This window comes from Coturnix japonica, chromosome 2, assembly GCF_054131305.1.
Source record: "Coturnix japonica strain WE chromosome 2, WE-NBRP24, whole genome shotgun sequence".
Classification (NCBI taxonomy): Eukaryota; Metazoa; Chordata; class Aves; order Galliformes; family Phasianidae; genus Coturnix; species Coturnix japonica.
The window spans coordinates 1,408,084-1,424,939 of record NC_140664.1 but is presented as its reverse complement, the minus strand read 5'-3'; the positions used below and the strand labels follow the sequence as shown (position 1 = coordinate 1,424,939).

Sequence of the window (16,856 nt, the reverse complement as noted above, 5' to 3'; positions counted from 1 at the left end):
ATAACCTCATTCTGAGAGGTCCCAGGGAACATGCCAGCATGGTGTGACTGCAGTAGGTGTATTGATGTATTAACCAAAGCTAAGATGCAGTGCTGAGGATACTTGTCTGTCTCTCTAGTGCTGAATAAAGACATCACAGCCTGCAGGACCTCAACCATCACAGGAACGCTGAAGCGCCCATCACTACAGGATGAAGAGAAATTGAAGCTCAATCATCAGAAGGGGTCATCAAACTTTAACAGTCTTCCAGCCAATGTGTCCAAGTTGCATCTTCAGGGCTCCCCACACTACCTGGGGGCCATCAACCTGAATGAGTTCAGCAATCACAGTCTCACTCTCAAGAAGGACAAGAATCAACCACCCAAGTCTATCTACATCTGTGACGGGGACATCTTCAAGAAGTTGGACTCAGAACTCTCCCGGGCACAAGAACAAACACTGGACACCAGCTATGTCATTCTGCCTACCAATACATCTACCTTACGGGCCAAACCACCCAAGGATGAGAGCAAATACAGCATCAATATAGACCAGATGCCCCAGACACGGCTGATCCACCTCAGTATGGCTACCGACCCAGGTTTTGTTGTCAAAAGTCCTCCACGGGAACCTGTGACCATGACTTGCAGTGAGGTGCAAGGTTCTCCCATGATACAACAGCAGCAGCAGCTGCCTCCACAGAATATCCCCAGCGAGTCACAGATTCCCAACAGCCTGTGTGACACAGGTGACTCAGGGAACTCAGGTGTGGTGTCCAAGAGTGAGACCGTCTCCACTCTCTCCATGAGCTCCTTGGAGGTGAGCATGGAAATTCCATTGCTGTTCCTAGCCCTTAATGTTCCCTGCCCTCGATACTGGCCACAACAGATGTTTCAAGAGAGGATTGTTGGGCCAGATGTAGCTCACTGTGTAGTGCCAGAATTATATTACTGTGAGGAAACCCTTGCAGGTGATACCATTTCATAATTCTGTTTTAAGAATCCCTCATTACTTCTACTACTTGCATCTTTTGCAATGCAATGCAAATTAAGATCAAAACTTTGGCTTGTCTAAAGCGGTTCATTTTAGGGCAAGGCACATGACATTAATTACCTTTTCTCCATCTATCTGTCCTCTTTTGTATGCCATTTTGGTGATTTTGGTCGTGACAAAGATAGGGAATTTCTCTTGATTGCAAATATATCATAGAATCATCACAGAGTGACTTGGGTGGGAAGGAACCTCAAAGATCATCTAGATCCAACTCCCCTGCCATGGACAGAGTAGCCAAACAATCGGGCACTAGATCAGGTTGTCCATGGCCCTATCCAACCTGGCATATCCTTAAGATATGACCCACAACTTTCTTTGCATCAAAAGGATGTCAGAGGTTTGGTAGAAGAGCAGCCCTCTGCTTCTGACCTGAGATAACTCAATACATATATTAGCACTTCTCCCTAGTCTGTACATCTCACACTGATGTCTGTCCTAGCTTTTGCGTTTCTCAGCACCTGGTCCTTTTCTTGCCTGTTATCAGAGAGAAGTCTTGGCCATTGCTGCAAAAATTTCAGTCTTTACTGACTGATGGTCAGAAGCTCTGCTAGATCTCCTGGCTGAGCCTTTTTATTTCCTTTCCATTCTGTAAACTACCTGCAGGATCATAACTAGGACAGGAGTCTAAATTAGCCAGAATTCCATATTCAGCCTTCCTTGGGTTTTAGTGTTTTTGTGAGTGATCCTTCCTATTGGCTGGCACTTTCCATCAAGACGAGCCAGAGAAACACTTTAATGGTAGAAGAACATGTAAAAAAAGAAGAATCCTCTCTCGTTCATCTGCTGTGTAGTTCAGTCTGTGCTCATCAGTCCTTTACTAACCTTCAACACCCTCTTTTTCCTTTGAATCCCCAGAGACGGAAATCACGGTATGCAGAACTAGATTTTGAGGTGAGTACATTAATTTTTGAATATGTTTCTTGAAGGGTAGGGAGAGAAAGAGAAATGCAGCTTCATTTTCTTGCTACCGCCTTTGTTGGAATGCAGCCTTTACCAAAGAGGTTGGGATATGGTGGGCAGAAAGAGTTATGCTGGCTGTTTAATAAGGCTTACCCTGTGCAGCTAAACAAATGGGTAAATTATATTGACTCACACTTAATTTATGAAGCCATTGACTTTGTATAAGCACTTTTAAATGAAGACCTCATGTCAGAGCGCACAAAACTTGTAGCATCTCTTCTGCAAACAAGCTAGTGGAAAAGTGCTACAGGTGGCTGCAATGTGCTCCTATTTGGGAAACACAAGTATATCCTTTGCTTGGTGACCTAAAATGCAGGCTTTTGTGCCAAAACTCTGTTGCATTAACAGAAAGGCAAGTAATATGTCCACACTGTTACAAACCATGATCAAACCTGGGTTTTCAAACTTATTAATGAACATCACAGAATTTGCCTGGGAGAATCAAGGAATCATTGAGTCATTTCAGTTGGAAGGGACCCTTAAAGGCCATCTAGTTCAACTCCCCTGTAATGAACAGAAACACCTACAACCAGATCAGGTTGCTTAGAGCCCAGTCCAGCCTGACCTTGTATGTCTCCAGAGATCTACCACCTCTCTGGGCAACATGTTCCAGTATTTCACTACCCTTATTGTAAAAAATATTTTCCTTACATCTAGTCTATACTAAGGGAAATGCCTGTATTCACACTGAAAGGATGGAGTGGAAAGCTTTGAAAGAGAGTCTATGGGGCTACTGGGAGCTGGTGCAGAACTTCATCAAATCATGGCATCCTTGATGGCAGACCATGTCTTCCCTTAAAAGCTGATGCTTTATTCTAAAGTGAAGTCACACTGATGGCCCAAGAGGCCAGAATCACTTCAGAGCTCAAGACTGGGAGCTTGTTCTGAAATTGAGTTACAGTAGGTGCATGTGAGCTGATTCATTTGTGTGCTGATTCTCAATTATATCAGCTACTTTCTTCAATTATAGACTGCTTGGCACAGCACAAGTAAGCAGTCTTCACCATACACTTACACGCAAAGGGGAGCCCTTATAGAAATATTTCCTTCATCTCCTGGTCAGTAGAAAGTAAAATACAGCCAGCCCAAATTATGAAGAAAAGGAAAATGTGAAGTAACTGCTGATAGAACTTATTGAGCCTAAATCCTACACATTCAGATAAGCTCTGAATGTTTGCCTAGGAGGCATGCTCCCAACAGACCAGGCATAGGGTCTGCAGTCAGTTAAGAAAGGTAACAGAGCTTTCTGAGTCAAGCTGGTAGAGCAGTGTATAAAGTTTGCAACAGAAACAGCTGGCATTTTTAATTTCAGGACAACCACAAGTTCAAAAACTAAACTTCTTCACTTTCTCCCACCATCTTATCCTGAAATTAAAGACAGTGTTGCATGGGGTCCTCAGAGAATTTTGGAGCTGCTTTAGGGAAGCTGGATTTATTCTGCAGTGAGATAGACCCAGGTTTTAACAATGTACATTGTTTTGAGAGGGGAAAATGTTGATTTTGTACAGCTGGATAGGCTTTGCTGATCTGTGGTCCTTGCATTTTCTTCAGAAAATCATGCACACAAGAAAACGTCACCAAGACATGTTCCAAGATCTGAACAGAAAACTTCAGCACGCAGAGAAGGAGAAGGAGTCTCCAACAACGGACAGCAAGGTTAGTCATTCACCTCTAGAACCATCACCTCCTGGAGACACACTAGTGCCAGCAGGAGCATGGGAACATTTAGGAACCCTTGCTGAATGCCTTACCTTGAGTTTTGTGTATGTTGCAACAAACATATGCACTAGATTGGACATGGAGAGTCACAAAGGTACCACTAGATTATCTACAGTGATTATCGTCCCAGATGAAAAAAAATCTTTCCTCATGTCTGTTCATTATTTATGGAGTCTGTTTTCTTACCTATGTCTGTTTCCCATGTTTGTGCCAATTCTTTGCTGCTAGGCTTTGTAGGGATGAAGTAAGGAAGGCCAAGGCCTGACTGGAATTGAACGTGGGAAGGGGCTCAAAGAAGTATGAGAAAGGCTTCAATAGGTACATAAGCTGGAAATGGAAAGTCCAGGAGAATGTATTTCCTCCTAGTGATAAATGCACGTAGGCTGGTAACTACAGTCAAGGAGAAGGCTTGTACTCAACTTTTTGCCTCAGTCTTCACTAGCAACTGCTTTACACACAGCCCTTAAGTTCAGAAGGTGGGAACTAGGAGAGCAGTGCCCCTCCCACTGTAAGCAAAGATCAGGTTTACAATTGCCTGAGGAAAGTGAATGTCCTTTAGTCTATGGGTCCCCACGAGATACACCCCAGAGTCCTGAAGGAATTGTTTGATGTAGTTGCCAAACCACTCTCAATTATATTTGATAAGTCATGGTGGTCATGTGAAGTCCACAGTGACTGGAAAAAAGGCATTGTCACACCTATTTTTAAGAGTAGAAAGGATGACCCAGGGAACTACCAGCCTGTCAGCCTTATCTCTGTGCAGGGGAAGATCATGGAGCAGATCCTCCTGGAAGCTATGCTAAGGAACATGGAAGAGAGGGAGGTGATAAGGGATAATCAGCATGACTTCACCATGTTTGAAAAATGCAGGCTGAGGGAAAGATTTTGCAGCTTTTCAGAGGGATTGGTACTAGAACAGATGTCTACAGCCTGAGAATTTAGTGATGTGGATAACAAAGATAAGGAAGGACAGTCTGATGTCATCTCCCTGATGTCTCAGCACATTAGGATAAGAAATGAAATTTGGGTTCTGCCCTCTCTCAAAGAAAGGAACAAGGTGAGTTGTTAGAACATTATTGGTCATATTGGCAAGCAAAGTCAGATACAGGAGACATAGACCTTCAGCATGGCCAAGAAGGCACCGGTGGGGCTTATTTTGGTGGTATTCTTGTCGCAGGACTAGTGTGCAGAATAACTGAGGAAGAGATTTAGTCTGATTCTCGGTGGAAGTAGAGCCTTTCAGAGCTTTTGGGTGACATCGAGGTCTCACAGCATAGATGTGCTGAGCTCTGGATATGTGTTCCCAGCAAATCCTACTTTTATTGCACTTGGCAAGGTGTCATTATGGGCTGTCCAGCGTTACAGAATAGAAATAGTAAATCTAGCAGAGAGATTCAGAACAAAGAAGCCTATGTTGCCCTAAAATGCCAAAGCATCTCCCTGAATTTTTTATCTGTTCTTTTTTTCTACTTAGCTATGCCTCATTTGTAAAAAGCTAAATACCATGTAAAAGCTAATCTGTGGTATGTTCGCAGGAGAGTTTTATAGGTTGAGATGTTTGGGGTATTTCAGAGATGTATCTGAATCTGTCTAGAATTTAAGTTGCCAGAGTCAGCAACAAAGAGCTTTGAACTGTTGGAAAGCTGGGAAGGTGACCTTTGTATATTGACTGAGTCTTATTCTTTGGATGTTATCTTGGAGGGGGAGCTTGCAAAGATCAGTATTTGTAAGTTGGTAGTGGGTATTGGTTTAGTAATAGGCAGTGCAGTACACAGGAAAAATAAATCTTTCTTCTTCACTCCTTCTTCTGCTGTTTGCTGCTAGGGACCCCAGTAGAAATTGTGTCTTCTTCATCTTGCCCTAGGAAACCAAACTGACTAACTAAGGATTAAACCAACAACGAAAGAAATGTTTTTGTTTTATGTGTGCCTGTGTTATAAAATGATGGAGCATTTCTTCTGGTGGAAGTGATAAAGCTAGTGTTAGCATAAGTCTGGCTTTTGTTTTGTACTGAAAAGCACCATGGACAAGTCCCAGGCCTTTCCATAACACCTGACTCCAAACACATTCCTGCACCAGCAGGAAACTCCTTGCCTTCTGGGCATGAATAAGTTAATAAGGATCCTAGGACACCTTTAAACCCTTTCACACATAGCAGCATAGAGCAGAAGGGACCTGTACTATCTCCAGGCAATCAATCTGCCTGCATTGCTGTATCTTTGATTTCACTTTTGACTAAGTATTCACAAAGTCAAGCTACCACATCTCACTCCAGCCCTGGCAATTTTCCAGCCTATCCTGGCAGCATATCCCATTGTCTTAGGTAAGTCTTTTCCAAGACATGAAGCTTTTCCCTATCATCTTGTAATTCATCTCTTCTCCTTCAGCTCCAAGGTCAGAAAGCTGTTGCTGAGACTTAGATTAAATGTCTACATAGGAGAAGCTGCATTCAAAAACTCTGACGGTGCTGACCCTATTTAGGGGTTGGTTTGATTTTTATTTTTGATGTAAATGATAGTACTTAAGCACATAGGCCAAAACTGATCGTTCCATTGTATTAGACACATTTCAGCTTAATTATCACAATGGAAGAAAGCACCAGCAGAAGAATGGGAGTAAGAGGAACAACAAAACTTGTGTCTCTTTAGGAAGAAGGATTGAAAATTCAACCATCACATGTGTTTACTGTCAAGAATTTCTCCAACTTCAGTTGTAAAACATGATTTTTAGCAGAGATCTGAAGATTTGTACTAACGCATACATTCTTCCTTCCTCTCCAAGTACAATGACATGTTTAAACTTTGGATAAGTGGCATGGCAGTGTACTCTTCAAAGATAAAGAAGGCTGCCCTTTACCCAACATCTCAAAATAGTTACTGGCAGACCTGAGAACATTATTAGGGCCTCCTACACATTTGAGCTGTTTAGCTTTTCAGCTTTACAGCGTCAATTTCTGAAAGGTATTACTGAGCTGAGAATGACCCAAGCCCAATTAGAGACAGCCCTGACATATGTCTCTGGGCTTGTTTCTCTTCCTAAAGACATGGAGGCAGGTGTGGGGAAGAATTTTGCTTTCCCCTCATGCAGCAGCCTTACAGAGCAAAAGGGTGGAAAATCTCTTTTTTACATTGAAGAGGCAAAAAGGGATGCAGAAGGCTCTGCTCTTCCGGGTGAGGATGGGGAGACAACAGCCCCATTGTCAGGTACAACTGAAAGAGAAACAGCCTTACACCATCAGAGCATCCCATCCTACAGGATGTCGATGTTATTGCCTATAGCTAACTTTTCAGTGAAAGGGAATGGTAATATAAAAATATTAGCACAGCGACATACAGCAAGATCTGATGACTACAAGTTGAGAAGTTGGATGTTTGATACTTTAATAGACCTCTGTACGACCTTACGATGGGCTACATTCCATTTCATCTCTAGGGTCGCTAGGAAGATGAGGATGTGTTTGTCCTAATTCAAATGGAAGTGGCAGGGTTGCTGACAAGACTCCTTTACTCCTGTTAAGCTGTACTTTGGGATAGATTACCTCTGTTCCCATAAGGGACTTTGACTCAAGAACATCTGGATTTACTTGCTCATCTTCCTCTCAGCTGACTTGCAGCCATCTTATGTACGGATTTTGAATACTGTTGCTCTTCCAGTTTACCCTGGACCAAGCTGAGTACTGTGTAGACTCTGAGCAGACAATCAATGAGCCATTACTGTTGAAGCAGTAGAGGCTTGAATATTTATCCTTTAGCCAACTTATTTGTAGCCAGGAAGCATGGAGGGGACCAAAAGTTTGGAGGCAAGCAAAGCAAGATTGGGATCATAGCAAAACAGCCTCCTATGCCACACATCCTGAGTTACTTAGATAATTATAAGTGCTCTCAGCACCTGGGATCCCCTAAGCTTTCACTTTTAACACTGAAATGAGTCTTAAAATTAGTTCTGAACAACAGTGCTGTTACTCAGTCAGTGCTGGTGGGATGGGCATATCCTGTAGGATTGAAACTCAACCATCCTAAGTTCATCCAAGCCATGAGGATCATAGGTATCCCTTTGTAACAGCTTTAAGGTGTAGTTTTCCTCCCAAAAAGGTGCATGTTAAAGTGTTAGGTTAGTACTTCCTAATTGCTCCCATCACTTCGAGTTGTGCTTTAGTCACCTGATTGCTAAAACTGTAAATCCCCTTGCTCACAATCTTGATGCAAGTTTATTTCTCAGTTTAAAAATCTACCCTTCACCTGAGAGTCTCTTGGCAGTTTTTTCCCTTCTTTCCCATATATGCATGTGTTTCCCGTGGTCTATATTAGTTCAGCTGAGAACCATTCACATTAAAGGAAGACGTTAGCTAGTTTCAAACTGCTGTGTACTAAATGGGAAAGATTTTCCTGCACAGATCTGTATTGTCAGGGTAAAACGTATTCTCCCTGTGAGTTAATTGCTAAAGAGATCCCAGCACTTGGCATGGACGTCAGGCAGGGTCCCTATGCTCTACAACTGTATGGCATGAAAGCAGAGGCTTTGTAGCCTCCAAGGTAAGCCAGGGCTTTGTTTCTTCTGTGCTTAATGCCAGCTTTGAAAACGATGGAAGTGCCCCTCCTGCCTTCCTCCTTGGCAGGAGCCCTTTGATCCAGTTCCACGACAGAAGTTTGAATCACATACATACTCCTCTCTCCTTCCCAGCATCTGGCTTTGCTTTTGTTTCAAACAGCAGATCTTTATTTGTGCAGAGGTCAGCAAAAGCCACACTTAACAATGCTTGGCAAATTTCACTGCCCAGCCTGTTCTTTCCTATTAGCTGCTTTCGGCAGCTAAAAAGGCTTTGCTTTGGCTGTAACCCTGTCCTGGACTTCACATAAAGGCTCTGGACTCATTCTATAATTCAGCTCTCAGCTCAGCTTTGAAATCCAGTCCCAACTCTCTGGTGGTCCTGGACCAACACTTGCTCCAAAAGTGGAAAAATATATGCACCCCTTTTTTTAATGCCATTCTATGACATTTCCTTGTTTTCTTCTCTACTACCACTTCTACAATATTTTCTTCTTCACGTTCTTAGCTTGCCCTTTCAAACACCTGTGGGATGTGCCGCCCATCCCACCAGAACTTGCTTTGGCATCTAACAGAGTAACAAGAAAAAAGGACTATTGATCAGCACTATAGCTCATTGCTATTCGGAGCTGTGTGTCTCCCTGGCATGCTCTGCTGCTTAGCACAATTAATTCCCTTGCTTGATGGCTACCTGCACTTTTTTTTTCTTCTTTTTTTGGGTGCTGGCTCACTAGCTGGCAGCTCTGCTCCTGGATGGGAAAATACAGCTTCTCTCTATGGGAACCTCTTCGCATGGGCTGAGGTTCAGATGGTGGTGGTTGTGTCAAACATAGGCTTGTTCTTCACCGAGGAATCTGAATATTGAGTGCCTATGTCCTTCTGCAAGAGAAGCCCTGATTAAGGGTAGCGCGCCTCCCCTGTGACATGTGGTTAATACACTGCATTTTTAAACGCCTACGTAATTGACAACTAATAAAAGATGAATTATAGTAACAGTTATAGGGAGGAATGCTACATAAAGCATAATAACTACTACTGTAAATTTTGTTATGAAAGTTATGTCAGATTTTCTTTCATTCAGCCATAAACCATCTGTCAGCTACCGTGTGTCCCATGTACCAGCATTCAGCTGTTCACCTCCTTCATCCAAAAACTATGTCCCAATATCTGGCACCAACATTTCTTATTCCACGTATCTTCTTTGATCACAGTCAATTTCTGCCTTGTCTTTTGTTGCAAACCTGGTATTGGCTACTCCAAAAACATGCAGTGCCCACCAGCAGGTTGCGGCTCCTGGTTATAAAGACTGGTTAAGCAATGGAATCTCTAAGGAATCATGCTTTGGGTGCTGTTGGTACCCTCATGGCATTCCTACATGTCCCTGTGAGGTGTGAAAGAACCTTTTAATGATTTCAGTGTTTTTGGGGAGCACTCAGTTGCCCATGTTCACTAATGGCTTCCTCAGTACAGCAATAGGATGATCTGTTAACTGTGTAGATTGGTAGTGAGAATAGCCTAGGGAACATCCCATTCATGTTGGTGGGATGACTGGCTTTCTCTACAGCCTTCAAACAGGGAGCTCTTTATGAGCCTATGGAAGGAGCTTGTTAGGCTCTGCAACAGAGATCTTAAGGCTCCGATCATATCTCACTAGACTGGCTCAATGCAACCCCTGTAGGTTAGACCGTCTGAACTTCAGATGATACAGAAGCAGAATCCATACTTTGATACCTCAGTGAGTGCATATTTCAAGTTCTTTAATTGATTTCCGTGAATTCAAATTAAAAACACACATTACTGCTTCTTCTTCCCTAAATGAAATTCTAAATTAAGTGAGCCAGTTCCTTCTAGTTTGCTTTTCTGTTTAATCAGCCACAACATAAACTATTGTCTTTGGAGGTCTGTATTATAAGAAGAAGTAATTGCAGCTACAACTTGTTTCAAACAAAGAAAGGGAAATTTATCATTCTGTTAGAAAAACAAGACAGCTTTCCCATTTTCTAATCACTTTTCATCGACATTCATCCAGAGATGGATTAGACAGCATGAACCACATTAGTCTTTCAGATTCCCTGCTATATGCTCTGAATAACTTCATTCCAGTCCTGGAGTCATCAGTGTCATGGGGAGAGACCATTTGGGTCACGAAATATCCTTCAAGTTGACACTAGAGGCGATGAACACAGCATGGAAGTATCTGCTTCTAGGGGAGTTATCTCAGAATGCTCTGTAGAAAATACTGAGTTCCTTCTCGGGTCATTCAGGGTAGCCATAAAATTTGGGAATTAATTAATTAATTTTTAATTAATTAATGAAACAGAAAGGCAAAGAAAAAGGAAACAAAGAAAGAAAAGAAAAAATAAGAGGATCTACAGCTTAGAAGCTTGCACGTTTCACTGTGATAATGATTTGTTTGCCCCATATGTCAGATTTTACCCCATCTCAGGCATTCCCTCCCTTCCCAGTCCCTCATTCAAAGCACTGTGCTCTGCCATCCTGGCACCAGCCAGGAACCGATAAAAATTTTCCCCTCCTCTGTGCTCAGAAGCTCCTGGGCTATGTCAAGCCAGAGTAATGGTTCTGTCTCACTGAGTTACTGGCAGAGCAGGCTCTGCTGCTTTCAGCTCCTGTCTCAGCCCCATTCCTGGCTGTCACCAAGGCACCAAGCCTTGGCCCAGCACCAGTGCCTTTAACAGACAGATTACCCAACCACCTCTTTCATTTTTGTTCTTTTCTGTGCATAGCTCAGTTTTCCCCCTACCCACGTGGGCAACTAAGACCCCCCAGCATGGCTGGAGGACAATGCCACGTGAAGCATGATCCCAGAGGTATTTCTGTATATGACTGAGATGCAATAAAAACCACTTCAATATGGAGGGAAAGAAAGAAAAGGAGCTTTTCCCGGGGGCCTAGTAACAATTCCCAGAGTGTCTCATGCCAAGAGGGGAAGACTTTCTTTAGACTGCTAGCATACTTGCCAGAGCTCAGCCTGGCATATGGCACTTAACCTGTTTGGTTCATAGAATCATAAAACCATTAATGTTGGAAAAGACCTCTGAGATCATCTAGGCCAACCAATACTGCCCTCTAAACCATGTCCCTCAGTGGCACATCTCTACATTTCTTGAGCTCCTTCAGGAACAGTGACTAAACCACTTCACTGGATAGCCTGTTCCAGTGCGTGACCTAAATCTGAGTTTTCAGATGTTTTTCCTAATATCCAACCTGAACCTCCCCTGGCACATCTCAAAGTCATTTCCTCTTGTCCTATCTCATCCTACTTCTTACAAATGCAGTCTTTCTGTACCGGTGCAGAGACATGGCCATATACTCTGCTCTAGGGGATGCTGGTGAATGGTAAGGACTTGATGAGCCACATGGATCCCTTCCAACCTGAGGTATTCTATGGTAGTGGATAGCTGATGCATCCCACCTTCACTTACAGCATTATGAGAAAAGTCTCATTCATTTATGAGAAGTGAGAAGCTAAATCTCCTGAGATTCCACTTCATTTTCTTGCTTTAAGTTGACTTTGAAATCAATAAACTCATCATTACTAGACAGTTTATCCATTGCACTGATAAACCAGAGAACAACAGACCCAAGGACAGTCTGGCCCTGTCTCCTCTCCTTGGCAGAGTCAAAGCGATTTGGGAAAATTAAAGAACAGGGCAGTCATATAATGCAGCCTCAAAAAGTCAACCTCATCCTCCTGTGATTTCTGCTGAAAGACCCCGAGAAGCAGAATGCTGTCAATTCATTAAATCATTCGGGTTGGAAAGACCTCTAAGATCAAGTCCAACAGCTCTTTTGTTGGAAGAGATGATCACTACCATCAGTAGTCTGCTCCTAGTCTGCTCCTACCATCAGTAATGCCTCTAAGTGTCATATACCTCTAGCAGGTCCATCTTTCAAGGCTAAAAAGCCTTAAGTGTCTACAACTCTTCCTCCTACAGAACATGCTCCATAACTTTGTTCATGGCCACCCCCTTCAATTGCACTGTATTTTTCTTTTGGTGGGGAGGAAGGTCTGTTGTGAAGCCCATGGACCGCCTATGACATATTCAGGGTGCTGTCACACTTATGTTTCCTCTTTCACTCTTTTTCTCTCTTAATAATTTCTATCATTAATCCTTTCTTAACAATTACCAATGTTTAATGCTTATTTTGTCACTACTGAGTCATTATTGCAACCCATATGTCTTGTTCCTCAGTGACATATCCAATCAGAAGTCATCACTGTCAATCTTAGCTCATAAGTTATTCATTTTTTCCCCCTTTCAGTTCCATATGTGGATTTACAGCTGCTCTGTGGTTTGCTAATCACATTCAGTGCAGATGCTGAGATCTGGGTGTGTCTTCACACTGTGAAGGAAAGGCTAAAGGTCAGGAGCATAGGGACTGTTAAAACAAAGTCTGGTTGGGAATAGGACTTGATGCTGAAGGTGGATGTAAAAATGCCATCAAAAAAGGCTTTCATTTGAGAGAAAAGGTGGAATTATTTATGAACTTTAGCATATGATCATTTGTGCTGCTCTTTTTTAAATAACACAGCAGTGGACATCAGTAAACTTGTGGAACTGAAACAGCTGTGGGAGAAAAAATATTTTTCAGTGAGAAGAACAACTGTGGCAAAAGTTTTTATTCCTCATCCTTTGGAAAACTTACAGTTTCATTTCAGATTTTGCTCTGTTTGTGTTTTTGTCTTCATTTGCACCACCTCACTGCATCTTTTCATGGCAGACTAATGGTCTGCACAAACACCACAGGTGAAAATTTCACCTCAGGAAGGCTTGAACGTGTCTCATTATAACACTCACAGGGATGAAAAGGTTTCAGGTTTTATTAACAGTAATTCTTATGAATCTCAAAGTAAATTATGGTTTTAGTCTACAGTTGTATCATCTTTTCTGTCATATGGCTAGTAATCAGCACTGTACTATGTCATAGAATAAAGTAAGAATAACACAAGGCATAAGAGAACCTGTGTGTCACGGGGGTTAGTGCAAACAACAGCTGCAGAATTGAAAAACTGAAGTGTTTTGCATTCTTCTAAACAATTATTTTCCAAAATTTGATTTAAAAAGAACCTTCTCTTTCAAAGGTCTTTAAAAAAGTTATATTTTCTTCCCTTGCATTAAAACAGTGATCATTTCAGAATGCTTTCACATCCCATTGGGAGAGGACCAACTTTACTTGGTTCAGATATTTGTTTCTTTGGCCATCAAATAACTTCTCCCAGAGCCTTATCCTATATAGAATCACAGAGTATTTAAGGCTGGAAAGAGCACTATGATAATCAGGTCCAACTGTCTGCCCCTCCCCACCATGCCCATTAAACTATGTCCCCAAGTGCCACATCTCCACATGTCTTGAAAACCTCCAGGGATGATGATGTCACCACATCCCAGAGCAGCCTGTTCCAATGCATTACTACTACTCTTTCAGAGAAGATCCCTGCCAGGATTTAGGGACAACTCCAAACACACCTTATATAATGGGTGAAAGTTTGGGAAAGGAGAAATTCTGGCTTGAGTGAAGTGATGAAAGCCAGCCCTGTTGCACTGAAGATGCAGTGTCTTTCCCATCGTCACTGCAAATCACAGGCCACCTAAAGGCTCTTAGGAAGCAACAAATTCAAAATCCAAGTCAGATGGATTCGTGTGTATCAGATGGGCATTTAAGTTTCAAATGGGGCATTACTCATCTCTTCAGCATCCTACAGTGCAATTGTAGTCTATGTGTGGCTTTATCTCCACTCATTAACATGTTCTGGTGACAGTGTCATCGTGGACTGCATATGATCTCCATGCATGTCTCCTCATCTTCTTCCCAGACTTCCCTCCTTGTGATTCCCAGACAGCTGCCTTTCCTCCCACCCTTTCTGCCAGTCTCCACTTTCTTGTTGGCAGTCAGCTCAAAAGAGCTCTGTTCTCCTGCCACGTGTAGTGAAGCGTTTTCTCACCCAGCATTGGATTGTTCTGTGGGGATAATTAATTGTGAAAACCATCACTCTTGGTGGAGGATGCCGGTTTAGTGTAATGGATCATTTAAAATCATTGCATGGACTCTCCTTCAAGAGTTCACCCATTTTACAGAGTTTTATCTTTGGTGCAAACCAGCAGAAACATTGAAAGGCATTCCCAGGACTGATATCCATGGGGACTAATAGCAGTCAATAAAGCCTCGACGTCTTTGTGTAGAGCTGATGGAAATGCTTTCAGCCTCAGAGCTGACATTACAGCCCATCTAACAGCATGAGTTCACAGTTCCTTTGCCCATAAATAGCCGTGCTACATAAGGGGGGGTTCCTGTAGAAATAGAAAAACATGTTAAATTCTTAAAATTGTTTTCAGTTTTCCAGTGGAGTTGGGAATGGCAGAAGCCTTGGCTGAAAGCTGAAGTATCTAAGTACTGTGTTAGAGACAGCAAAGGAAAAAAGCTTAGATTTTCTTCATGAAAATAGGCACCAAGTGAAATTTTCACTGAGATCTCACATTACCTTTGATGAGAAAGATTTGCTTTGTTATAAGAGTAATGAAGTTGAAAAAATGGCATTTGTTGCATCTAGCCTTTATCTAACCTTTCTCTCTTATTTTTTTCCTTTCTTTTACACTTTCCTCCTCTCGCAGCAAGAAAAACAGCAGACACCAAACAAGAGACCCTGGGAAGGAATCAGGAAAGTCCAGTCCCCACCGTCATGGGTTAAAAAGGACATCGAACCTGTGGCACAATCTCCCCTAGAACTAAAAACTGTAGAGTGGGAGAAAACAGGGGCCACCATCCCTCTGGTGGGACAAGACATTATTGACCTTCAGACGGAGGTCTGAACGGAAAGAGAAGAAAGGGACTTTTTTTTCCAGAAAACAAATGAAACAAACAAACAAAACCACGTTTTAAAGAAATGATTAAATTAAATCGGAACCGAGCGAAGTGTTTGGTTTCTTTTGAAACCTTTGGTAAGACGGAGTAACTTTTGTATCGTTCTCAGCAGAATGGGGAAATATTGCTTTATAGAGTACAGTAGATGTAGGTTCAGGACAACATGAGCTTTGCCAGGTAGGACTGGAGAAGAAGTGAGCCTGGAAGAGAATGAGGAGGAGGCAGAGGGTGGGGAGGAGCTGTTGGGAAAGAGCCCTATTGAGATGCTTTGGGGAAGAGCCCTATCGAGATGCTTTGGGGCCACTGCCATACGCCGGGACCCTTCCTGCTATGCTACAGAGAGCTGCAGAAGGACACCCAGAAGCCACCACCAAGAGCCAAGAAGATGGAGGTTGTCTGGGGAGCACGGGAGGTGACGTCGGCTGGAGCCTCACTGGGATGCGTTGTGGCTGTAGGTCCTGGAAGAGACACAACCTATGGCATCATTTCCAACCTCTCCCTCATCATCTCCTCCGAGAAGGAAGGAGCTGGAATGTGTCAAGTGGTGGTTGAGGAGACGTCCCCACTTCTTCATGCTATCCATGATCCGGTGTCCCAGAGTCTCTGCAGAAGGGGGAGGTGGTGGTAAGAGTCACATCACCTACGGCTTAGGGGGAGAGGTAAGGTGGGGCTTTCTCCTCTCAGCCCTCCATGGTGGAGCTCCTGTGCACCCTAAGGGATGGGACAAGCACTGGAGAAAGGAACCACCTCCAAAATCTGCTCACCCCGTCTCCAGGGAGAGGGTTGAAGGTGTTAGAAAAACAGACCAACAAGAAGAATGTAGGTCATTTCATTGACTGTTACATAGATAAAACTCAGCGCGGGCCTTGCAAAGGTCTGCTTGGCCTCATCCTTTTTTTTTTTTTTTTTTTCTTTTTTTTTTTTTTCTGTTACTTTTCCTTGCTTTTGGACTCAGATTTGTTCCAAGCTGCCCCTCCCTGGAAGGCAGAGAGAGAAAGAGGGAAAGACAGATCCACCAATGTACCTGGAGATATTTGGTATACAGAGATGTTGCCTTAGGACATTGAGACAAACTGACAACACGAATAACGTCCACTTGGAAACAAACGAACAAAACAAAAAAATAATCTATTTTTTTCCTTCTTCTTTTCTTTTCTTCAATAAAAAGAGAACTTGAAACCCGAGACCTTTCTTTTCTTTGGCTCTTGTCGTTTTGAATGCCTTTCTGTGCCGTACGAATACACAGGCATGGGGTGAGGATGCCACCTACTGAAGGTGGAAGGCAAGTTGCTCTGTAGAAAGTTTGGGATGGTGGGAACTCACAACCCCATCGCTGCTCACTTGCAATACTTCACTTTGCTTTATTCATTTTCAGCTGTGGTTATTTTCCCCTCATTGGCTCTTCTCCCTCTCCAGTGCCCAGAGCCAACGGGTCTGGTCCTACAAGAGCAAAAAGGTGCAGCTTGTCATTAGAGCGGGACATTTTTCTTCATAAAATACTGTCTTATCATTTCAACATTATAAAAGTAGCAATTTTCTTTTTTTATTATTAAACATTTCTCAAGGTTATTTACAAAAAAGAAAAAAAAAAGAATTCTCTACATTTCACCCCCAAAAGTACTGTACAATATTTTTATCCCTATAAAAATAAACCACTGACACCTCATGCAGACTTTTATTTCTTTCATTCTTTTTCTATCATTTCCAACAGTGTGATC

At 42.6% G+C, this 16,856-nt stretch overlaps 1 protein-coding gene across 4 annotated transcripts in view; it reads left to right on the top strand.

Annotated features, from left to right (window-relative positions):
• The window catches only part of ADGRB1 (adhesion G protein-coupled receptor B1), a 263,519-nt gene extending 247,197 nt beyond the window's left edge, over positions 1 to 16,322 (top strand). For all 4 annotated transcript variants that reach the window (XR_014942377.1, XM_032442930.2, XM_015856457.3 and 1 more), the window contains 4 exons: positions 119 to 798; positions 1,888 to 1,923; positions 3,544 to 3,648; positions 14,889 to 16,322. Coding sequence is in view for 3 of the 4 variants with exons in the window: in XM_032442930.2 (XP_032298821.1) it covers positions 119 to 798; positions 1,888 to 1,923; positions 3,544 to 3,648; positions 14,889 to 15,086 (1,019 nt within the window). In the remaining variant the exon portion in view is untranslated. The remainder of the gene's footprint in view (positions 1 to 118; positions 799 to 1,887; positions 1,924 to 3,543; positions 3,649 to 14,888) is intronic.
• Positions 16,323 to 16,856: the final 534 nt, after the last annotated feature.